Raw genomic sequence first — 25,079 nt, 5'->3', positions numbered from 1 at the left:
TTAGAGGGTAATCCCACAGTGCTGTTAGGGGGTAATCCCACAGTGCTGTTAGAGGGGAATCCCACAGTGCTGTTAGAGGGTAATTCCACAGTGCTGTTAGAGGGTAATCCCACAGTGCTGTTAGAGGGTAATCCCACAGTGCTGTTAGAGGGTAATCCCGCAGTTCTGTTAGAGGGTAATCCCACAGTGCTGTTAGAGGGTAATCCCACTGTGCTGATAGAGGGTAATCCCACAGTGCTGTTAGGGGGTAATCCCACAGTGCTGTTAGAAGGTAATCCCACAGTGTTGTTAGAGGGTAATCCCACAGTGCTGTTAGAGAGTAATCCCACAGTGTTGTTAGAGGGCAATCCCACAGTGCTGTTAGGGGGTAATCCCACAGTGCTGTTAGAAGGTAATCCCACAGTGTTGTTAGAGGGTAATCCCACAGTGCTGTTAGAGGGTAATCCCACAGTGCTGTTAGAGGGTAATCCCACAGTGCTGTCAGAGGGTAATCCCACAGCGCTGTTAGAGGGTAATCCCACAGTGCTGTTAGAGGGTAATCCCACAGTGCTGTTAGAGGGTAATCCCACAGTGCTGTTAGAGGGTAATCCCACAGTGCTGTTAGAGGGTAATCCCACAGTGCTGTTAGAGGGTAATCCCACAGTGCTGTTAGAGAGTAATCCCACAGTGTTGTTAGAGGGTAATCCCACAGTGCTGTTAGGGGGTAATCCCACAGTGCTGTTAGAAGGTAATCCCACAGTGCTGTTAGAGGGTAATCCCACAGTGCTGTTAGAGGGTAATCCCACAGTGCTGTTAGAGGGTAATACCACAGTGCTGTTAGAGGGGTAATCACACAGTGCTCTTAGGGTGTAATCCCACAGTGCTGTTAGGGGGGGTAATCCCACAGTGCTGTTAAAGGGAAATCCCACAGTGCTGTTAGAGGGTAATCCCACAGTGCTGTTAGAGGGCAATCCCACAGTGCTGTTAGGGGGGGGGTAATCCCACAGTGCTGTTAGAGGGTAATCCCACAGTGCTGTTAGAGGGTAATCCCACAGTGCTGTTAGAGGGTAATCCCACAGTGCTGTTAGAGGGTTATGCCACCGTGCTGTTAGAGGGTAATCCCACAGTGCTGTTAGAGGGTAATCCCACAGTGCTGTTAGAGGGTAATCCCACAGTGATGTTAGAGGGTAATCCCACAGTGATGTTAGAGGGTAATCCCACAGTGCTGTTAGAGGGTAATCCCACAGTGCTGTTAGAGGGTAATCCCACAGTGCTGTAAGAGGGTAATCCCACAGTGCTGTTAGGGGGTAATCCCACAGTGCTGTTAGAGGGTAATCCCACAGTGATGTTAGAGGGTAATCCCACAGTGCTGTTAGAGGGTAATCCCACAGTGCTGTTAGAGGGTAATCCCACAGTGCTGTAAGAGGGTAATCCCACAGTGCTGTTAGGGGGTAATCCCACAGTGCTGTTAGAGGGTAATCCCACAGTGCTGTTAGAGGGGTAATCCCACAGTGCTGTTAGAGGGTAATCACACTGTGCTGTTAGAGGGTAATCCCACAGTGCTGTTAGAGGGTAATCCCACAGTGCTGTTAGAGGGTAATCCCACAGTGCTGTTAGAGGGTAATCCCACAGTGCTGTAAGAGGGTAATCCCACAGTGCTGTTAGGGGGTAATCCCACAGTGCTGTTAGAGGGTAATCCCACAATGCTGTTAGAGGGTAATCCCACAGTGCTGTTAGAGGGTAATCCCACAGTGCTGTTAGAGGGCAATCCCACAGTGCTGTTGGGGGGGGGGTAATCCCACAGTGCTATTAGAGGGTAATCCCACAGTGCTGTTAGAGGGTAATCCCACAGTGCTGTTAGAGGGTAATCCCACAGTGCTGTTAGAGGGTAATCCCACAGTGCTGTTAGAGGGTAATCACACAGTGCTGTTAGAGGGTAATCCCACAGTGCTGTTAGAGGGTAATCCCACAGTGCTGTTAGAGGTTAATCCCACAGTACTGTTAGGGGGTAATCCCACAGTGCTGTTAGAGGGTAATCCCACAGTGCTGTTAGAGGGTAATCCCACAGTGCTGTTACAGGGTAATCCCACAGTGCTGTTAGAGGGTAATCACACTGTGCTGTTAGAGGGTAATCCCACATTGCTGTTAGAGGGTAATCCCACAGTGCTGTTAGAGGGTAATCCCACAGTGCTGTTAGAGGGTAATCCCACAGTGCAGTTAGAGAGTAATCCCACAGTGCTGTTAGAGGGTAATCCCACAGTGCTGGTAGAGGGGTAATCCCACAGTGCTGTTAGAGGGTAATCCCACAGTGCTGTCAGAGGGTAATCCCACAGTGCTGTTAGAGGGTTATCCCACAGTGCTGTCAGAGGGTAATCCCACAGTGCTGTCTGAGGGTAATCCCACAGTGCTGTTAGAGGGTTATCCCACAGTGCTGTTAGGGGGTAATCCCACAGTGCTGTTAGAGGGTTATCCCACAGTGCTGTTAGAGGGTAATCCCACAGTGCTGTTAGAGGGTAATCCCACAGTGCTGTCTGAGGGTAATCCCACAGTGCTGTTAGAGGGTTATCCCACAGTGCTGTTAGAGGGTTATCCCACAGTGCTGTTAGAGGGTAATCCCACAGTGCTGTTAGAGGGTTATCCCACAGTGATGTTAGAGGGTAATCCCACAGTGCTGTTAGAGGAGTAATCCCACAGTGCTGTTCGAGGGTAATCCCACAGTGCTGTTAGAGGGTAATCCCACAGTGCTGTTAGAGGGTAATCCCACAGTGCTGTTAGAGGGTAATCACACAGTGCTGTTAGAGGGTAATCCCACAGTGCTGTTAGAGGGTAATCCCACAGTGCTGTTAGAGGGTAATCCCACAGTACTGTTAGGGGGTAATCCCACAGTGCTGTTAGAGGGTAATCCCACAGTGCTGTTAGAGGGTAATCCCACAGTGCTGTTAGAGGGTAATCCCACAGTGCTGTTAGAGGGTAATCACACTGTGCTGTTAGAGGGTAATCCCACATTGCTGTTAGAGGGTAATCCCACAGTGCTGTTAGAGGGTAATCCCACAGTGCTGTTAGAGGGAAATCCCACAGTGCTGTTAGAGGGAAATCACACTGTGCTGTTAGAGGGTAATCCCACAGTGCTGTTACAGGGTAATCCCACAGTGCTGTTAGAGGGTAATCACACTGTGCTGTTAGAGGGTAATCCCACATTGCTGTTAGAGGGTAATCCCACAGTGCTGTTAGAGGGTAATCCACAGTGTTGTTAGTGGATGATTAAATTGAGATTTGACAAATGTCGAACATCTGAGTTCCCAAGTGAAAGCATAGGTTTAAAGTGAGAGGGGTGAGATACAAAAAAGACCAGAGGGGAAATGTCTTCATACAGAGGGTAATGAGCATCCGGAACGGGCTGCCAGAGGCAGTGGTAGTGGAGGGTACGATTCTGTCTTTTAGAATGCAGCTACACATTTACATGGGCAGGGTGGGTATAGAGGGATGTGGGCCAAATGATGGCAAGTGGGACTCGCTTCGTGATAGAAACTGGGCCGCATGGACAAGCTGGGCCAAAGGGCCTGTTGCCATGCTGCAAACATCTGTGACTCTTATGACTCTCAGAATAGAAACATCGAAATTAGGAACCAGGAGGAGGCCATTCGGCCCTTCTAGTCTGGTTCACCATTCATTATGATCATGGCTGATCACCCAACTCAGTAACCTCATCCCACACAATCCTCCCCTTTTTCTTTGATTCCCTTTCCCTTAAGTGCTATATCTAACTGCTTCTTGAAAATATACAATGTTTTGGCCTCAACTACTTCCTGTGGTAACGAATTCCGCAGGCTCACTACTCTCTGGGTGGAGAAATTCCTCCTCATCTCTGTTCTAAATGGTCTACCCCATATCCTCTGACTGTGACCCCTGGTTCTGGACAGGCCCACCATCGGGAACATCCTTCCTGCATCTACAATTTTAGAGGTTCCTGACTTCATTTTTTAAAATTTTCCAATTAAGGGGCAATTTAGCATGGCCAATCCACCTCCCCTGCACATCTTGAGTTCTGGGGGTGAGACCCATGCAGCCTGTACAAACTCCACACAGACAGGGATCCGGGATCGAACCCGGGTCCTCACCGCTGTGAGGCAGCAGTGCTAACCACTGCGCCACCGTGTCGCCCGGGTTTCTAACTTTTTGACTTACTCTAAATATCCGTTTGTTTAAGTTTCTCTGGAAAGCAAATTTTTGGTTTGATTAATTGTGCTTGTAATTTGATTTATGCAGGATATTAAGAGTGTCCTTCAAAGGTAGGTAACTCCTCAGAATGTCCCCTCAGATGTATGTGAGTATGCGTGTGTCTGTGTGCGTGAATGAGTGCTTTATGTGTTTCCCTGTGTGTGTGTGCGAGTGTGTGTGTGAGTGTGATTGTATGTGAATATATGTGTGCGTGTCTCTTTGTATAATAATAACCTTTAGTGTCACAAGTAGGCTTACATTAACACTGCAATGAAGTTACTGTGAAAGCCCCTAGTTGCCACATTCCGGCGCCTGTTCGGGTACACAGAGGGAGAATTCAGAATGTCCAATTCACCTAACAGCACGTCTTTTGGGACTTGTGGGAGGAGACCGGAGCACACGGAGCAAACCCACGCAGACACGGGGAGAAGGTGCAGACTCCGCACAGACAGTGACCCAAAGAGGGAATCGAACCTGGGATCCTGGCGCTCTGAAGCAACAGTGCTGACCACTGTGCCACCGTGCTGCCCACGTGAGCGTGATTGTAAGTGTGTGATTGTACGTGAATGTATATGCGTGAGTTTGTATGTGGGCGCCGGGGTCTAGCTCAGTTGGCTGGACAGCTGGTTTGTGATGCAGATGAAGGCCAACAGCGTGGGTTCAATCCCCCTACCGGCTGAGGCCCATCATTCACAACCTTGCCCCTTGCCTGAGGTGTGGTGTTCCTCAGGTTAAATCACCACCAGCCAGCTCTCCCCCCTCAAAGGGGAAAATAGCCTCTGGTACTATAGCGACTTTACCTTTTTGTGTGTGAGGGAGATTTTATGAGTTTTAGTATGTGAGTTTATATGTGTTTATGTGTGTGAGAGAGTGTATCTAAGTGCATATGTGTGTCTAATTCATTATAAACTTCGGTAAGATCAGGATCTGGGGTTGCTACCGCTTACCCTTGAGAGTTGAATAGTTTGCTAAGCCACTCTCTGAGCTGGCACGATAAAGGGACGAGGTTCACTGAGGGACAGCGAAATGAACCAGAATCATAAACCAGCAACCAGCCAAGGGCAGAGAAGGGGGTAGGAGAAAGTTAGGTGTCTATAACTAGGACCAGCTTTCATATTCTGAACGCATGCAGTTTGTGATGCACTGTGCAATGGTCGCTGCCACGTTGGTGCAGTCAGATTACAACCCCTGTCTGTGCTGTAACAAAGGTGTTCTTCGCTCCTGTTGTAGCACTACGCTCCATATGCTTCATCCGATATCTGTGCCTGTGCATTTACATTGTGTCTCTATCGTATGTCCTATGTTTTTTTCCTGCATGGAACGATTTGCCCGGACTGTATGCAGAATAATACTTTTCACTGCACCTCGGTACATGTGACAATAAATAAATAGAGGTCTAAATAAATCTAAGGCACAGTGAACATAGTGAACTCTTTTCCTGATAGAAAATTGTTTGTCACCAACGCAGCCATGCAATTTGTCCAGTGAATTATGTTGATATTACCCCATAAACACACGCACAGACTTGTAAACTAATCCCCCCCCCCCCCCCCCCCCCCCCACACACACACACACACACACATATATATATATATATACCGACATAAACATCTCACAGGTTCATGCATACATGGAGGAGTCATGGTAATGTCACTGAATTAGTAATCCAGGGGCCCAGGCTACTGCTTTGAGGTCAGGGCTTCAATACCACCACAGCGTTGACATAATCACACCTGACTGTCAATGTTCGAGACACCGCTGTCACCATTCACGGCACGTCCCGTCCCACCAGCAGGGGGCAGCAGAGGTGGCAGCACAGTACCCTGGGTTAACCTTTGTGATGGGCACCATAGCATCTCATGACATTGGGTCAAGGGTGAGCAAGGACACCTCCTCCAGATGAGCACCCGCCAAACCCTGCCAGCTGATGAATCGGCACTCATTTTGCTGAGCACCGCTTGAAAGAAGCAGCGACGGTGACATGGGCACAGGATGTCCTCTGGGTGGGTGACCTCAATGCCCATCGCCAAGAGGGACTCGGCACCACCGTTCCTGGCTGAGTTCTACTGTCCAGTTGTTGTGAAGACAAAGTCCTGTCTTCACATTGAGGAGACCCTCCGTCACGTTGCGCAACAGTTTGACTGTGTTACATGCGACAGATTCAGAACAGATCTAGCAGCTCAAAACTGGCAATCAATGAAGGGTGCAGGAGGGCCATGCCAGGAGCAACACCATGCACACTTAAAAATGTGATGCCAACTTGATGAAGCTACAACACAGGACTACTTGCATGACAAACCGTAGGAATAACATCTGATCGACAGGTGATTCCCACAACCGATGGAACAGATCTAAGCTCTGCGGACCCGCCACGCTCAGATCTGAACAGGGGTGGACAATTAGGCAGCTAACCGGAGGAGGAGGTTCCACAAATATCCCCATCCTCAATGGTGGGGGAACCCAGGACAACAGTGCAAATGATCCATCTCACCCTTCTCCTGGATTCCCCAGCATCACAGTGCCAGAAAATTCAATACACCCCACCTGATGTCAGGAAATGGCTAAATGTACTGGTTACGGCACAGTCTATGGGTCCCAACATTATTACAACAGTACTGAAGATTTGTGCTCCAGAATTTGCCGCGAATTCCCCAATATTTTCCAGTAGTTACAACACTGACATCTATCCAGCAATGTGGAAAATTATCCAGGTGTGTCCTGTACACAAGAAACAGGTTCAATCCAACCCGGCCATTTAGCGCCCTATCAGTCTACTCTCAAAACAAAGTGATGGAAAGAGTCGTCAACAGCGCTATTAAGCAGCACTTACTCAGCAATAACCTGCTCATGGACAGCACGGGCAGCATGGTAGCATAGTGGTTAGCACAATTGCTTCACAGCCCCAGGGTCCCAGGTTCGATTCCCGGCTTGGGTCACTGTCTGTGCGAAGTCTGCACACGTGTGTGCGTGGGTTTCCTCCGGGTGCTCCGGTTTCCTCCCACAGTCCAAAGATGTGCAGGTTAGGTGGATTGGCCATGCTAAATTGCCCTTAGTGTCCAAAATTGCCCTTAGTGTTGGGTGGGGTTACTGGGTTATGGGAATAGGGTGGAGCTTGGGTAGGGTGCTCTTTCAAAGAGCCGGTGCAGACTCGATGGGCCAAATGGCCTCCTTTTACACTGTAAATTCTATGATGATATATCTATGACACTCAGTTTGGGTTCCGCTAGGGTCACTCAGCTCCTTCCCTCATTACAGGCTTAGTTCAAACATGGACAAAAAGCTGAATGCCAGAGGTAAGGCGAGAGTGACTGCCCTTGACATCAATGCCAGCATTGACCATGTATGGCAATAAGGGGCCCTAGCTAAACTGCAGTTAATGGGAGTCGGGGGAAAACTGGTTGGAGTCATAACTGGCACAAATAAAGGTGGTTGTGGTTATTGGAGGTCAGTCATCTCATTTGCAGGAACAGCAGGAGTTCCTCAGGGTAGTGTCCCAGGCAGCTGCTTCATCAATGACCTTCACTCCAACATGTCAAGAATGGAAATGTTTGCGTGTGACTGCACAATGTTCAGCACCATTCGCGATTCCTCAGATACTGAAGCCGCCCATGTCCCAAACACTGTCCCATCATCTATAATACACAAGACAGGAGTGTGATTGAAAACTCTCCACTTGCTTGGATGAGTGCAGCTCCAACAACACTTAGGAACATGACACCATCTCGGACAAAGTAGCCCACTTGAGTGGTACCCCATCTATCAACTTAAATACTCACTCCCTCCACCACCAATGTGTGTACCATCTACAAGATGCACTGCAGGAACTCACCAAGGTTCCTCAGGCAGCGCCTTCCAAACGCACGACCGCTACCACCTAGAAGGGCAAGGGCAGCAGATATCTGGGAGCCCCACCACTTGGAGGTTCCCCTCCAAGTCACTCACCACCCTGACTTGGAAATATATCGCTGTTCCCTCACTGTCGCTGGGGCAACAACCTGGAACTCCTTCCCTAACAGCACAGTGGGTATACCTACACCACAGGAACTGCAGCGGTTAAAGAAGGCTGCTCATCACCACCTTCTCAAGGGCAGTTAGGGATGGGTAATAAATGCTGGGCCTAGTCAGCGACGCCCACATCCCGCGAAAGAATAATAAAAAACAGAGACGCAAGAATGGCCGGAAAATCGCAGCCGGCGACTCACAGCTACAGAGACACACTCACAGATTCGTCCATCGAGAAACACAACAGGACTCATACATGCAGAAACACATTCATACATATGTAAACACACTCACAGACCCACACACAGGCTCCCTCATACATTTAAAAAAAAAATTTAGATTACCCAATTATTTTTTCCAATTAAGGGGCAATTTAGCGTGGCCAATCCACCTACTCTGCACATTTTTGGGTTGTGGGGGCGAAACCCACACACACACGGGGAGAATGTGCAAATTCCACACGGACAGTGACCCAGGGCCGGGATCGAACCTGGGACCTCAGCGGCGTGAGGCGGTTGTGCTAACCACTAGGCCACTGTGCTGCCCGGCTCCCTCATACATAACTCAGCCGCAACTCACTTGCTACCTTTCCTCCATGCACTCACACAGAAACCCAAACATCCACACGCACACGCAGAGTGCAAACCTCCTTGTCCTACCCGTTGCGAGGATCATTGCGGGTGGGACGGAACTGTTGCTGGACGATTGAAAAGTCCGTTGACCTCGGACGGGAAGGTCCGGTCTCAAGGCGGGTGGGATTAGAGAGTTACATAGAACATAGAACAGTACAGGACAGAACAGGCCCTTCGGCCCTCGATGTTGTGCCGAGCAATGATCACCCTACTTAAACCCACGTAACCCGTATACCCGTAACCCAACAATCCCCCCATTAACCTTACACTACGGGCAATTTAGCATGGCCAATCCACCTAACCCGCACATCTTTGGACTGTGGGAGGAAACCGGAGCACCCGGAGGAAACCCACGCACACACGGGGAGGACGTGCAGACTCTACACAGACAGTGACCCAGCCGGGAATCGAACCTGGGACCCTGGAGCTGTGAAGCATTGATGCTAACCACCATGCTACCGTGAGGCCCCTAGTTACACAGGCATTCACCCTCTAAACCTCAAAACAAACCTTTCTTCATACATTTGCAAAACCCGACACTCACATATGCACATGTATACCCTCGCACACACACACACGCACACACACGCTGACCTGCTGACACACTCATACACCGTCACCCTTGCGCACAATGGTAGTGAAAAGGCTGTAAGGAGATGCCCCAATGTATGTGTGATAATTGCGTTCTTGACTTTTCAGAAGTGACTTACACAATGAGCCTATCCTGCAGCCACCTGACATTAGTTTGGGGGAGTTCAATGGGCCTCTACAGTATGCAGCATGGAAACGAATGCTGAGCATCATCAGCCCAGGTACCCCTTTTCTGTCATGGATTTACAGACGAATAGCTGTACAACAGCTCAGCTAACACACTCATGCCCCATTGAGCAATGTCAAAAATAAGCTTGACTTCAACCAGCTGCAGGTTTAATTAGCGTCATTCAGATTTATTCCTTGCTGAAGTTTATAAAGAGAGGGTAAGATAAACAGTTATCTGTAGCATCAGCATGCAAGCAGTTTTCTTTTTTTAAAAATAATTGTTATTGAAATTTTTGAAAAATGTATAACAACAAAACAATAATAATAACAATAATAAACACCCCCGGACCCGTAACAATGCATATAACAAGGCCCCCCCACCACCCCCCAAACCCGATGAACAACAAAATAAATTAAAAATAAATTAAATTTAACATAAACAATACCCCCCTGAACCCCCCCGGGTTGCCGCTGCTGCTGACCCAGTTCCCTATCGTTGAGCCAGAAAGTCGAGGAAAGGCTGCCACCGCCTAAAGAACCCTTGTACCGACCCCCTCAGGGCGAATTTGACCTTCTCCAGCTTAATGAATCCCGCCATGTCATTGATCCAGGTCGCCACGCTTGGGGGTCTCGCATCTTTCCATTGCAATAAGATCCTCCGTCCCTACTAGGGACGCAATTACCAAAACACCGGCCTCTTTCGCCTCCTGCACTCCCGGCTCCACCCCAACCCCAAATATCACGAGTCCCCAGCCTGACTTGACCCTGGACCTTACCACCCTCGACACTGTCCTTGCCACCCCCTGCCAGAATTCCCCCAGTGCCGGGCATGCCCAAAACATATGGGCATGGTTCGCTGGGCTCCCAAAACACCTAATGCACCTGTCCTCACCCCCAAAAAACCTGCTCATTCTCGTCCTGGACATATGAGCCCTGTGCAGTACCTTGAACTGGATGAGGCTAAGCCTCGCACATGAAGAGGAGGAGTTCACCCTCTCCAGGGCGTTCGCCCATGTCCCTCCTCAATCTGCTCCCCCAGCTCCACTTCCCACTTAGCCTTCAGCTCCTCCACCGACGCCTCCTCCACCTCCTGCATCACCTGGTAGATGTCAGACACCTTCCCATCCCCGACCCACACCCCCGAAAGCACCCTATCCCTTACCCCCCACAGGGGCAGCGAAGGGAACCCCTCCACCTGCCGCCTAGCAAACGCCTTGACCTGAAGGTACCTGAGCATATTCCCCGGGGGGAGCTCAAACTTCTCCTCCAGCTCACCCAGGCTCGCGAACCTCCCATCAATGAACAGGTCTCCCAGCTTCCTTATGCCCGCCCTGTGCCACCCCAGGAACGCGCCATCAATGTTCCCTGGGACAAACCGGTGGTTCCCCCGCAGCGGGGCCTCCACCGAGCCCCCAACTTCCCCCCTGTTTCGCCTCCACTGCCCCCAAATCTTGAGGGTAGCCGCCACCACCGGGCTCGTGGTGTACCTCGTTGGAGGGAGCGGCAACGGCGCCGTTACCAGTGCCTTCAGGTTCGTGCCCCCGCAGGACGCCATCTCCATCCGTTTCCATGCTGCCCCCTCCCCATCCATTACCCACATCGAGACATTAGCCGCCCAATAGTACCCAGAGAGGTTGGGCAGCGCCAGCCCCCCTCTATCCCTGCCCCGCTCCAAAAAGACCCTCCTTACCCTCGGAGTCCCGTGCGCCCAGACAAATCCCGTGATGCTGCTGTTCACCCTCCTAAAAAAGGCCCTCGGAATAAGAATGGGGAGGCACTGGAACAAAAAGAAAAACCTCGGGAGCACCGTCATTTTTTTTTATAAATTTAGATTACCCAATTATTTTTTCCAATTAAGGGGCAATTTAGCGTGGCCAATCCACCTACTCTGCACATTTTTGGGTTGTGGGGGCGAAACCCACGCAGACACGGGGAGAATGTGCAAACTCCACACGGACAGTGACCCAGAGCCGGGATCGAACCTGGGACCTCAGCGCCGTGAGGCGGTTCTGCTAACCACTAGGCCTCCGTGCTGCCCTTGCACCGTCATTTTAACGGACTGTACTCTACCCGCCAACGACAGCAGCAGCATGTCCCACCTTTTAAACTCCTCCTCCATCTGCTCCACCTACCTAGCAAAATTAAGCTTATGCAAAGTCCCCCAGCTCCTAGCCACCTGAACCCCCAGGTACCTAAAACTCCTCACTGCCCTTTTTAGCGGGAGCCTACCAATCCCCTCCTCCTGATCTCCCGGGTGTACAACAAACAGCTCGCTCTTGCCCAGGTTCAACTTGTAGCCTGAGAAACTCCCAAACTCAGCAAGAATCTCCATCATCTCCGGCATTCCCCCCACCGGGTCTGCTACATACAGCAGCAAGTCATCTGCGTACAGTGACACTCGGTGCTCCTCCCCACCCCGCACCAGACCCCACCACCTCCCCGACTCCCTTAGCGCCATGGCAAGAGGCTCAATTGCCAACGCAAAAAGCAAGGGGGACAGGGGGCACCTCTGGCTCGTCCCACGGCAGAGCCTGAAGTACTCGGACCTCCTCCCATTTGTCGCTACACTCGCCATCGGGGCCTCGTACAGCAACCTCACCCATTTAATAAACCCCTCCCCAAACCCGAACCTCTCTAACACCTCCCACAAGTATCCCCACTCAACCCTATCAAAGGCCTTCTCCGCATCCAATGCCACCACAATCTCCGCCTCTCCTTCTGCTGCCGGCATCATTATCACATTTAGCAGCCTTCGCACGTTAGTGTTCAGCTGCCTCCCCTTGACAAAACCCGTCTGATCTTCATGTATCACCCCCGGCACCCAGTCCTCTATTCTAGTGGCCAAGATCTTCGCCAGCAACTTGGCGTCCACGTTCAACAGTGAAATTTGCCTGTATGATCCACACTGCAGGGGGTCCTTATCTCGCTTCAGGATCAGGGAAATCAGCGTCCGTGACATCGTCGGGGGCAAAACTCCCCCCTCCCATGCCTCGTTAAAGGTCCGAACCAGCAGGGGGCCCAACAGGTCCACATATTTTTTATAAAATTCAACCGGGAACCCATCCGGTCCCGGCCCCTTCCCCGACTGCATGTGGCCAATCCCACTGACCAGCTCCTCCAACTCGATCGGCGCCCCCAGTCCCTCCACCTGCTCCTCCTGAACCCTTGGAAATTGGAGCCTGTCCAAAAAATTCTCCATTCCCCCTCCCACCGCCGGCGGCTCCGACCGGTACAGTTCCCTGTAGAAGTCCCTGAAGACCTCATTGACCTCTACCCCCTTCCACACCACATTCCCACCCCTATCCTTCACTCCACCAATCTCCCTAGCCGCGTCCCGCTTGCGGAGCTGATGCGCCAGCATCCTGCTCGCCTTCTCTCCATATTCGTAGACCGCTCCCTGCGCCTTCCTCCACTGTGTCTCCGCCTTTCTGGTAGCCAATAAATAAAATTTAGCCTGCAGGCTACGCCGCTCCCCCAACAATCCCTCCCTCCAGACCCCCAACACCCCCCTTAAAACACAAAACCATAACCAACACCATCCGCGTACCTCCTATCCACACTCAGCAGCTCCCCCACCAGTCTCTCCCTCTCCCTCACCCCTCCCATCTGGTCCATAAACCCCCTCAACACCTTGGCCGCCGCCGGCCTCCTGCCCGTCCTAGAACTAGAACGATCCAGTGGGGGATCCAGCACCGTATTGAAGTCCCACCCATGATCAGGCCCCCCACCTCCAGGTCAGGAATGCGGCCCAACATACGCCTCATGAAACCAGCATCATCCCAATTTGGGGCGTACACATTAACCAACACCACCCTCTCCCCCTGCAGCTTACCGCTCACCATCACATATCTGCCGCCACTATCAGCCACAACCTCAGATGCCTCAAACGCCACCCTCTTCCCCACCAGGATCGCCACCCCCCGGTTCTTCGCGTCGAAAACCTGCCCCCCCCCCCCCCCCCCCCCCCCCCCCCCGCCCCCACCCTGCAGCAGCTCCTTGGCACCGCTCCAGCGCGGGAAAACGGAACTGATATCCACGCCCCTTGCCTCCAGCTCTACCCCCCTCGTCCCGCAGCGCGGGAAACCAGAGGAAAGCCCGCGCTTTCCCACTGCCCCGCCTCACCCCCCCAACGCAGCTCCCAAATAGCAGTCCCAACCCATCCACCAACCCCGTACAAAAAAAACAGACACCAACACCCCCCCCTTAAAACACAAAACCATAACCAACACCATCCGAAAGCAGAAAAAAAAACAGAATAGCCAGCAACAGCATAAACAGTGATACTAAAATCCCCACAGTCCCCAATCCCTAGTTCGAGTCCAACTTTTCAGCCTGCACGAAGGCCCACGCCTCCTCCGGGGACTCAAAATAGTGATGCCGGTTTTTGTAGGTGATCCACCAGCGTGCAGGCGGCAGCATGCCGAACTTCACCTGCCTGCTGTGGAGCACCGCCTTCGTCCGGTTAAACCCGGCTCTCCGCTTGGCCACCTCCGTACTCCTGTCCTGGTAGATATGCACGACCGAATTCTCCCACTTGCTGCTCCTCACCTTCTTGGCCCATCGCAGAATACACTCCCGATCACTGAACCGATGGAACTGCACCAGCACCGCCCACGAGGGTTCATTCGCCTTAGGCCTCCTGGCCAGTACTCTGTGGGCCCCCTCCAGCTCCAGGGGCAGATGGAAAGATCCTGCCCCCACCAGCGAGTTCAGCATCACATAAGCCGGCAGGTCCAACCCCTCCAGCTCCTCCGCGAGGCCCAGGATCCGCAAGTTCTTCCTCCTTGACCGAAACTCCATCTCTTCAACACGATCGTGCCACTTTCTGTGGAGCGCCTCGTGCGTCTCCACCTTCCCCATGAGGGCCGAGACCTCATCCTCGCGCTCAGAGGCCTGCTGCTGCAACTCATGGATCGCTGCACCCTGGGCTGTCTGGGTCTCCAGCAGCTTACTTGTCGTAACCTTCAGAGAGTCCAGCAACTCCACTTTCAGCTCCGTAAAGTAGCGCAGAAGAGCCGCCTGCTGCTCCTCCGCCTACTGCCTCCACTCCTCGGGGGCTCCACCGGCCGCCATTTTGTCCACCTTCCCCCGCTTTTCCACGGGAGCTGCTGCCGTTTTTTTCCTCGCCCCACTCTGGGTCCGCACTATAAATCCCAGGGGGTATTGCTCCCGACCCCTTTACACACCGGGAATCGTTGAATCAGCGCCGCTTGGGGCCCTTAAAAGAGCCCACAAGTCCTACGATAGCGGGAGCTGCCGAACGTGCGGCTTAGCTCCGCATTGCCGCCACCGGAAGTCATGCAAGCAGTTTTCAAGTTCACGCTGAATATTATCAGAAACTGCTCTAATCTGGTATATTAAGTCACGTGGAACTCAAAATATGACCTTGTCCAATCGAGGTCTAACTCCCTAAAGAAAGTTTAGATAGAGAGAAGTCTACAAAAGCTCTATCAATATTATTGATATCAGTCCTAGCCACTGTATTACTGTATTCCAAAATCCTTTTAACTTTCTAAAAATGATGCATTTGACTCTTGAACCTACTTTACCCGTCTTCTGCATGTACCTCCCCCTGGGTAGGTCTCCAGCCATGGTTCAGAGGGCGGCATTCTCACCTCTCAGACAGAGGATTGTGGGCTTGACCCACTCCAGACACCTTGAGCTCATAATCCCGGCTGACACTTCCATTGTAATAGCGAGGGAGGGCTGCACTGTCAGAAGTGCTGTCTTTCAGTTGGAAGGTCAAGCCGAGGGCCTGTCTGCCCACTCAAGTGGACGTAAGATGTTCGGCGACACTGTTTTTAAAGAGCAATGAAATTGATCAAGTCCATGCCGTCTCTCCATAAATGAGTCCCATTCCCCCAACTCGATTCCGGTCGCCTTGCAAGTTAATTTCTCTCAGGTACCCATCCGATTGACTTTTGAAAGCAAGCGTCACCTCTACTTCCACCACAGCAGAGGCAGCCAGTTCAACTTATTCTCACTTACCGCATAAAATGTTCTTCCTCAAACCCCCCCCCCTTGTGTCTCTTGCCAAACATCTTAAATCTGTCTCTCTATGTCCTTGTTCCATCAGCTAATGTGAACAGCTCTTGTTTGTCTGCCATATCTAAGCTATGCCCACCTCTACCAAATCTTCCCTCAATCTCCATTTCTCCTAGGAGAACCACCAAAACCTGTCCAACCTAACCTTGTGGCTGACGCCCTTCATCCCTGGAACTATTTGCACACTCTCGAGAGCCCTCTCCTTCTCCCTAAAGGGTGGTGACCGGAACGGGTATAAAATCAATGTTGCAGCCAGGTCGAAGGCATTCTAAAGATTTGGCATGACTTCCCTGCTTTCATACTCAATCCCTCCATCCCACATGATTTTCTAACATACATTCTTACGGGATGTGGGCTTCGCTGTCACCCATCCATAATTGCCCATGAGAAGGTGGTGCTGAGCGTCCTCCTTGAACCCGCTGAAGTGCATATAGTGTAGGTACACCCACAGTGCTGTTAGGGAGAGAGTTCCAGGATTTTGACTGAACGACAGTGAAGGAACGGCCGATATATTTCCAAGTCAGGGTGGTGAGTGACTTTGAGGGGAACCTCCAGGTGGTGGGGTTCCCAGGTATCTGATGCTCTTGTCCTTCTAGATGGTAGCGGTCGTGAGTTTGGAAGGTGCTGCCTAAGGAGCCTTGGCGAGTTGCTGCAGTGCATCTTGTAGATAGAACACTTGCTAACCTCTGTCCTGTCACCTTCAAAGATCTAGGCCTTGGCCAGCACTTATCCCACTAGCAACATCATGGAAAACGGATGACCAGGCCATTATCACCTTGCCTGGTGTGGAACCTTGCTGTGCCAAAGTTAGCTACCACATTTCTTACATTATAGCAGTGACTACAAAACACTGTGAGCTGTGTTGGCTTGTTCAATTGTGCAAGGTACTTTATTGATGCAAACATTTCATTCCAAAGTTCATTACTTTTAAGGTGATGAAGCCCCACCTGATTCATCTTATGCCATAAGGTGTAAGTGCAGAAGTAGGTCATTCAGCCCATCAAGTCTGCTCCACAATTCAATGAGATCATGACTGATCTGGTGTGATAATCTTCAACACTTTCCTGCCTTATCCCCATAACCCTTGATTCCCTCACTGATTAAATATCTGTCTATCTCCGCCTTGATTATACTTAACGACCCAACCTCCACAGCTCTCTGTGGTAAAGAATTCCGCCGATTCACTACCCTCTGAGAGCAGAAATTCTTCCTCCTCAGTCTTCAATGGGCGACCTCTTACTCTGAGATTACACCCTCTGGTCCTCGACTCTCCCACTGGACGAAACATCCTCTCAGCATCGACCCTGCCAAGCTCTCTGAGAATCCTATCTGTCTCAATAAGGTTGCCTCTCATTCTTCTAAACTCCAGTGAGTACAGGCCCAACCTACTCAACCTCTCCTCAAAAGAAAATCCCTCCATACCCGGGGATCAACCTAGTGAACCTTCTCCGAGCTGCCTCCAATGCCATTATCTCTTTCTTTAGATAAGGGAAACAAAACTGTTCACAGTATTCCAGATATCATCTGACTCATGTCTTTTATAGTTTTTGCAGAACTTCCCTATTTTTGTAAGCTATTCCCTTTGAATTAAAAGCCAGCATTCCACTTGCCTTTCCTGTTCTATTCTAAGTATGTTTCATTTTAACTCGTGCACTCTGGCAGTTGAACTCTCACCTCTAGTGACTGATTGACCAAATAATGTCTGAATTCCAGTTCCAGCTCCTTTGACCCTCGACTCGGAGACAGCAAACCCCTGCCTTATCCTGTCCAAGGACCACACCATGGTCAAGCGGCGCACCAAGTTCAAGCAGCTACCGGAGACCCCCAAGAGATTCACCTTCTGTGGCTCGGTGCTGGCGGCTGAAGGCTTCACCTCTGGGCAGCACTACTGGGAGGTGGACGTGGAGAACATGTCCGGCTGGATCCTGGGTGCAGCCAGCGAGACGGTCAACAGGAGCGACGACATCCCGCTGACCCCCGCCAATGGGTTTTGGACTGTCCGGCTGTGGAACGGGAAAGTGCATGCCTCCTACGGCAGCTCCGGCTCCGTATGCTGTGCGGATAACAAGCCCGACCGGATTGGCGTCTACCTGGATCACGAAGGGGGCCAGCTATCATTTTACAATGGCGATGACATGGCGCATCTCTACACCTTCTCCCATTGCTTTGAGGAGAAACTCTACCCATTCATTCTCCCTCTGCCCAACATGGAAATGGCAGAGGCAGAAATCGTGAAGTTTTTCCATTTGTATTTATGATATTTGAAAAGGGGGGGATGGAAGGAAGGAGATGGGGAGCTGAATATCCACGGAGTAAAGATTGTTCAGCAAAGCACCTTACCCACTGGACAATGGAGTTTGATAATCCACCATTTGTGAGCCAATGTAGTTGTTTTGTTTGTTTGAGGGGGTTTTCACTGAGAGACTGGTTAGCCTATTGGCCCAGTGTTATTCCCCAGTCGTTAGATTCCAAAGTCTCTGGCTCCTTGGATGTCACCTGTAGGCCTTGCTCCAGTTGGTCAGCACTCTCTCTAAAGGAAAAGGGTGCGGGGCAAGCTCAGGTTCCAGAGACTTGAACCCAATAAGCAGAATGGCGCTCTCGAGTGCAGTGCTGATGAGGGTGGGGAGGGAGGGGGTACAAAGCCTTCGGAGGCTCCGCCTGTCAAAAGCGACTTTAACCTGAGGCTCGATGCAAAGGATTCTATAGCCGCTATCTCCAGGAAGATTGGTGTAGCTCACCCCCCAGGTTCCTGACCAACATCTTCCTCTGAGCAGCATTGTCAGCACAGGCTTGGAGGGCCGAATGGCCTGTTCCTGTGCTGTACTTTTCATTACCTACATTATAAAAGGTACTTCAGTGGCTGTAAAGCATGTCGAGACCTCCTGAGAACAGGAAAGGTGTTTTTCTAACGGCAATTCTTTCCTTCTCTCCAGAATGCCAACCCTCCTGAGTTCAGGTTACACCTTCAGTGCCCTCGTCTTAGGAACACTCCCTGCTACCTGTTGACCGTTCTCTGATGGAAAAAGATCCGCTGCCGCCCACATAATATTTGTATCGGCTCACCTATCATCCCTGGAATTTTCCTCATTCCGCCATTTTGGAGGCCCGGCCTTCAGCTGCCTCAGCCCTACCCTTTGACACTCCCTCCCTACACCTCTCTGCCTTACTCCACTCCTTCAGAGAAGATTCACCAGGTTAATCCCAGAGTTGAGGGGGTTGGATTACGAGGAGAGGTTGAGTAGACTGGGACTGTACTCGTTGGAATTTAGAAGGATGAGGGGGGATCTTACAGAAACATATAAAATTATGAAGGGAATAGATAGGATAGATGCGGGCAGGTTGTTTCCACTGGTGGGTGAAAGCAGAACTAGGGGACATAGCCTCAAAATAAGGGGAAGTAGATTTAGGACTGAGTTTAGGAGGAACTTCTTCACCCAAAGGGTTGTGAATCTATGGAATTCCTTGCCCAGTGAAGCAGTTGAGGCTCCTTCATTAAATGTTTTTAAGATAGAGATAGATAGTTTTTTGAAGAACAAAGGGATTAAGGTGTTCGGGTGGGAAAGTGGAGCTGAGTCCACAAAAGATCAGCCATGATCTCATTGAATGGCGGAGCAGGCTCGAGGGGCCAGATGGCCTACTCCTGCTCCTAGTTCTTATGTTCAGATTTCTCCTTAAAGCCACCTTCTTTGGCCAACTTCTAGGTTACCTGTCCTAATAACCCTTCCTCGACACCCTGCGAGAGGTTTTTGCTTGACAACACCTCTGTCGAGTGCCCCGCGATGCTTCTCCTGCCACCAATGTGTGAGCATAAACGCTCACGATGTTGCCCACCAATGGCGGGGTCAGGGGATTATTTCATTCCAGCACGGCCTTTGAGGTGTTCCCACGGTGGATACAGGGTGAGTTGGCACGAAAGAGGTGAGGGAGGGGGTGAGGCACATGGCATGAATGACACTATGGCCACTATAAACATGGGATGTATGGGGATAGTGGGTAAGCGTAGGGATCATGATGGATGGGTATAGGCCAACAGTTGGCATGGAGCATATGGGGTTCCATCATTGGGGGGGGGGGGGGTGATGAGGGCATGAGGTGGCATGGGTTGACATGGGTTGGGGCATGGGGATTGAGTGAGGAGGGCCGGCGGCATGATCATTGTTTCATTGTCTTTTTCTTCCCCTGTCATTTACACAGTGCCAGCGCACAGAAGAGGCCTTCCAGCCAGCCTTCCTCCGCACCTGACATCCTCCACATTCATTCAGGGGACGGTGGGCCAGCTTTTAATCCAGCCTGACCTTGAACTGAACATCCTGACTTCCTGGCCTCTTTGACCCGCGCCAGGTTCAAGGAGCTGTTCCATGTCCTGACTCTGCCCGACAGTGTGAACGCAGCCCTATACATCTCAAACAGACCACCTCCCAGTCTTCTGAATTCCAATGAGTAGAAACCCAACCTCGTCCTTTCATCCCGGGGAACAGTCGCGTGAACCTTCTCTGAACTGCTTCGAATTGTGTCCTTTCTTAAATAAGGAGGCCAAAACTCTACATAGTATTCCAGATACGGTCCCAGGTTCGATTCTCGGCTGGGTCACTGTCTGTGCGGAGTCTGCACGTCCTACCCGTGTGTGCGTGGGTTTCCTCCGGGTGCTCCGGTTTCCTCCCACAGTCCAAAGATGTGCGGGTTAGGTGGATTGGCCATGCTAAATTGCCCGTAGTGTCCTAAAAAGTAAGGTTAAGGGGGGTTGTTGGGTTACGGGTATAGGGTGGATACGTGGGTTTGAGTAGGGTGATCATGGCTCGGCACAACATCGAGGGCCGAAGGGCCTGTTCTGTGCTGTATTGTTCTATGTTCTATGTTCTAAAGCCCTGTGCAACTCGTTACACCTCAAATGTGGGTCAACTAGTGTTATTGCTTGGGGCAGCACGGTGGTGCAGTGGTTAGCACTGCTGCCTCACGGCGCCGAGGTCCCAGGTTCGCTCACGGATCTGGGTCATTGTCCGTGTGGAGTTTACACATTTTCCCCATGTTTGCGATAGTTTCCCTCCACAACCCAAAGACGTGCAGGCTGGGTGGATTGGCCACGCTAAATTGCCCCTTAATTGGAAAAAATGAACTGGGTACTCTAAATTTATATAAAAACAAACTAGTGTTATTGCCAAAACACCAAACTCAAATTATCGTCCAGCAATCTCCTTTATTGTCCCTTACCACAAAGGTATCAAAATTCCACTATAATGGGTATCAAAGTACAGAATTATAGAATTTACAGTGCAGAAGGAGGCCACTTGGCCCACTGAGTCTGCACCGGCCCCTGAAAAGAGCACCCCACTTACGCCCACACCTACACCCTATCCCCGGAACCCAGTAACCCCATCTAACATTTTTGGACACTAAGGGCAATTTATCATGGCCAATCCACCTACACTGCACATCTTTGGACTGTGGGAGGAAACCGGAGCACCCGGAGGAAACCCACGCAGATACGGGGAGGATGTGCAGACTCCGCACAGATAGTGACCCAAGCCGGGAATCGAACCTGGGACCCTGGAGCTGTGAAGCAACTGTGCTAACCACTGTGCTCCCGTGCTGCCCTATCAAAACCCAGTTCTGCAAAAGGGATCAAAACTCATGGCTTGGACCTAAACACCACCCATTAAGAGGCGAAGTGGTCAGTTTGCCTCATGTTGAACTCTAATGTCCTCTCGGAGACCCGGACCCGGACCCAGAGTGCTGCTTCTTCTGAAGGTTGTTCCTGAAGGTCGTTGCTCCATAATTCCCTTTGTCTCTCCTTCTTATACAGATCTTGCTGGCACTGACCATGCTTCCAGTCACATACTCACAGGACAGGCACTAATCAATCAGCGTCCTTTAATGTCTGGAAAGAGTTAATATTCCACAGCTATTAAGTTAGAATTGGAGCTTTAATTGTTTAATAGACCACACTTATTGTTTGCCAGACTGCGCTTATATGTATATATAATAGGGATACAGTTGGCACTGTGGTGTAGAAGCATACAATAAAATTGGAGTTGCAGAAGTCAAGACTTGCTGTCTAGTTCTTGTTAAGGGCAGCATGGTAGCACAGTGGTTAGCACTGTTGCTTCACAGTTCCAGGGTCCCAGGTTCGATTCCCGGCTTGGTTCACTGCCTGTGCGGAGTCTGAACCTTCTCCCTGCGTCTTCACGTGTTTCCTCCGGGTGCTCCGGTTTCCTTCCGCAAGTCCTGAAAGAGGTGCCTGTTAGGTAATTTGGACATTCTGAATTCTCCCTCTGTGTACCTGAGCAGGCGTCAGAATGTGGTGACTAGGGGATTTTCACAGTGACTTCATTGCAGTGTTAATGTAAGCCGACTTGTGACAATAAAGATTATTATTATCAGCAGGCGGTTTCCTCGCCCATGTTTGACCTGATGGCATAAGACTTCATTGGATCCGGAGTCGATGTTGAGGATTCCCAAGGCAACTCCTTCCCGATTGTAACCCACCTTTGCTGGGTTTGTCCTGCTGGTGGGACAGGACATACCCAGGAACGGTGATGGTGGTCTCTGGGACATTATCTGTGAGGTATGATTCTGTGAGTACGACTATGTCACGCTGTTGCTTGACTAGTCTGTAAGACAACTCTCCCAAATTTGGTACCAGCACCTGGATGTTAATAAGGAGCACCTTGGGGTTTGCCATTGTTAGTTCCAGTGCCTTACTCAATGCCAGATGGTCCACATTGAATGTATGTGTGCTGATTGGAGACATATCAATGAATCTGTAACTATCAAATCTATGAAGCTATGGGTAAGTATTGAGAATAGTTTGCTATCTAAAAAAAATATTTCGATGCAAATTTAGCTTGCTGTTTTTACTGGAAAGTTCTTAAACAAGCTGCATTCTATGCTTATTGGAATGGCCTAGCGATTTTCCCAATGTGTCTCCATCCAAAATAAACTTGTCCTGTCTTTAACAGGTGGACAGGATACGAACGTGACTTACATGTTGCCCCATACCCAGTTGTGCTGGATATCCATCCCAAACAGGCAGGATAACTGTCTGTGGATTATTGGAGGAACACTTATTGGTCCCAGGTTCCTTGCAGCTTGGGGTAGAGGGCAAGAAATATGATAAATTTTACCTAAATCACGTTGAATTAGATAGTTGTAGTTAGTCACAGCTAGACCGAGCATTTAGGGCGAAGGTATTCAAAGGATATGGGGGAAAAGTGGGATTAGGCTGGGTGATCAGCCTGATCATAATGAATGACAGAGCAGACTAAAATGGCCGAATTGCCTCCTCCCGCTTCTATTTTCTAGGTTCCTATGTTAAATTACCAATCTTAAACAACACAAAATTCTCATTACAACTGAGTGTTGTGGCGCTCAACAACACTGGGCGGCGCTGTTTCACATTTAACCTCATGCTTATAGTTACAAAAGGACCAATAGAATTTCACACTGTATCTAACCCTGTGCTGTACCAGTCCTGGCAGTGTTTGATGGGGACAGTGCAGAGGGAGCTTTACTCTGTATCTAACCCCGTGCTGTACCTGTCCTGGGAGTGTTTGATGGGGACAGTGCAGAGGGAGCTTTACTCTCTATCTAACCCCGTGCTGTACCTGTCCTGGGAGTGTTTGATGGGACAGTGTAGAGGGAGCTTTACTCTGTATCTAACCCCGTGCTGTACCAGTCCTGGCAGTGTTTGATGGAACAGTGCAGATGGAGCTTTACTCTGTATCTAACCCCGTGCTGTACCAGTCCTGGCAGTGTTTGATGGAACAGTGCAGAGGGAGCTTTACTCTGTATCTAACCCTGTGCTGTACCAGTCCTGGCAGTGTTTGATGGAACAGTGCAGAGGGAGCTTTACTCTGTATCTAACCCTGTGCTGTACCTGTCCTGGGAGTGTTTGATGGGACAGTGTACAGGGAGCTTTACTCTGTATCTAACCCTGTGCTGTACCTGTCCTGGGAGTGTTTTATGGCACAGTGTAGAGGGAGCTTTACTCTGTATCTAACCCTGTGCTGTATCTGTCCTGGGAGAGTTTGATGGGACAGTGTAGAGGGAGCTTTACTCTGTATCTAACCCCGTGCTGTACCTGTCCTGGGAGTGTTTGATGGGCACAGTGTAGAGGGAGCTTTACTCTGTATCTAACCCCGTGCTGTACCTGCCCTGGGAGTGTTTGATAGGACAGTGTGGAGGGAGCTTTACTCTGTATCTAACCCTGTGCTGTATCTGTCCTGGGAGTGTTTGATGGGGTCAGTGTGGAGAGAGCTTTACGCTGTATCTAACCCCGTGCTGTACCTTTCCTGGGACTGTTTGATGAGACAGTGTAGAGGGAGCTTTACTCTGTATCTAACCCGTGCTGTACCTGTCCTGGGAGTCTTTGATGGGACAGTGTAGAGGGAGCTTTCCTCTGTATCGAACCCTGTGCTGTACCTGTCCTGGGACTGTTTGATGAGACAGTGTAGAGGGAGCTTTACTCTGTATCTAACCCGTGCTGTACCTGTCCTGGGAGTGTTTGATGGGGACAGTGTAGAGGGAGCTTTACTCTGTATCTAACCCTGCGCTGTACCTGTCCTGGGAGTGTTTGAAATGAAATGAAAATCGCTTATTGTCACGAGCCGGCTTCAATGAAGTTACTGTGAAAAGCCCCTAGTCGCCACATTCCGGCGCATGTTCGGGAGACTGGTACAGAAATTGAACCGTGCTGCTGGCCTGCCTTGGTCTGCTTTAAAAGCCAGCGATTTAGCCCTGTGCTAAACCAGCCCCTGATGGGGACATTGTTGAGGAAGCTTTACTCTGTAACTAACTCTGTATCAATTTTCTCCTGCTGGGTGTGTCTCCTGATACTAATAGATAGAGAGAAATCAATATAAGTTTGAAGAACGTTGCATTTATCTCAATTGATCAACTATTTTGTTCCTGATTCAGTGTTTGGAATGTATTGGAAATTTGTTGCAGAATGCTCAAGTTTGTAACCGTTAATAGTTAAGTGTAGTTAGGAAGAAATCTTCTTGTAAACATGTTATCTGATCGGATGTGGTTTTATGACATCAGCTTTCAACAGTGTCATCGTCACACTCGTCTTTTTTTATACAGTCAATTTATGTGGGCGTCATTGGCATTTGTTGCCCATCATAATTGCCCTTTAGAAGCTGGTGGTAAGCTGCTTTCTCGAACCCGCTGCAGTCCATGTGGTGTAGGTACACCCACAGTGCTGTTAGGGAGGGAATTCCCCGATTTTGACTCAATGACAATGAAGGAATGGACGATAAATTTCCAAGTCAGGATGATGAGTGACTTGGAGGGGAACCTCCAGGTGGTGATGTTCCCATACATCTGCTATTCTTATCCATCTAGATTGTAGCAATCATGAGTTTGGAAAGTGGTTTCTAAGCAGCCTTGGTGAGTGTGGTAGTCACCACTAGTGGCATATTATATGTATTATGGCACTGCCCGTAT

At 50.3% G+C, this 25,079-nt stretch overlaps 1 protein-coding gene across 1 annotated transcript in view; it reads left to right on the top strand.

The window, feature by feature from the left end:
* The window catches only part of LOC119976495 (zinc-binding protein A33-like), a 119,288-nt gene that overhangs the window by 31,307 nt on the left and 62,902 nt on the right, over positions 1–25,079 (top strand). Inside the window, exons 4-6 of the mRNA XM_038817040.1 lie at positions 4,246–4,268; positions 9,531–9,643; positions 17,349–17,883. Of these exons, the coding sequence (XP_038672968.1) occupies positions 4,246–4,268; positions 9,531–9,643; positions 17,349–17,883 (671 nt within the window). The remainder of the gene's footprint in view (positions 1–4,245; positions 4,269–9,530; positions 9,644–17,348; positions 17,884–25,079) is intronic.

This window comes from Scyliorhinus canicula, chromosome 13 (assembly GCF_902713615.1).
Source record: "Scyliorhinus canicula chromosome 13, sScyCan1.1, whole genome shotgun sequence".
Classification (NCBI taxonomy): Eukaryota; Metazoa; Chordata; class Chondrichthyes; order Carcharhiniformes; family Scyliorhinidae; genus Scyliorhinus; species Scyliorhinus canicula.
This window is presented reverse-complemented; position numbering and strand designations above follow the sequence as displayed.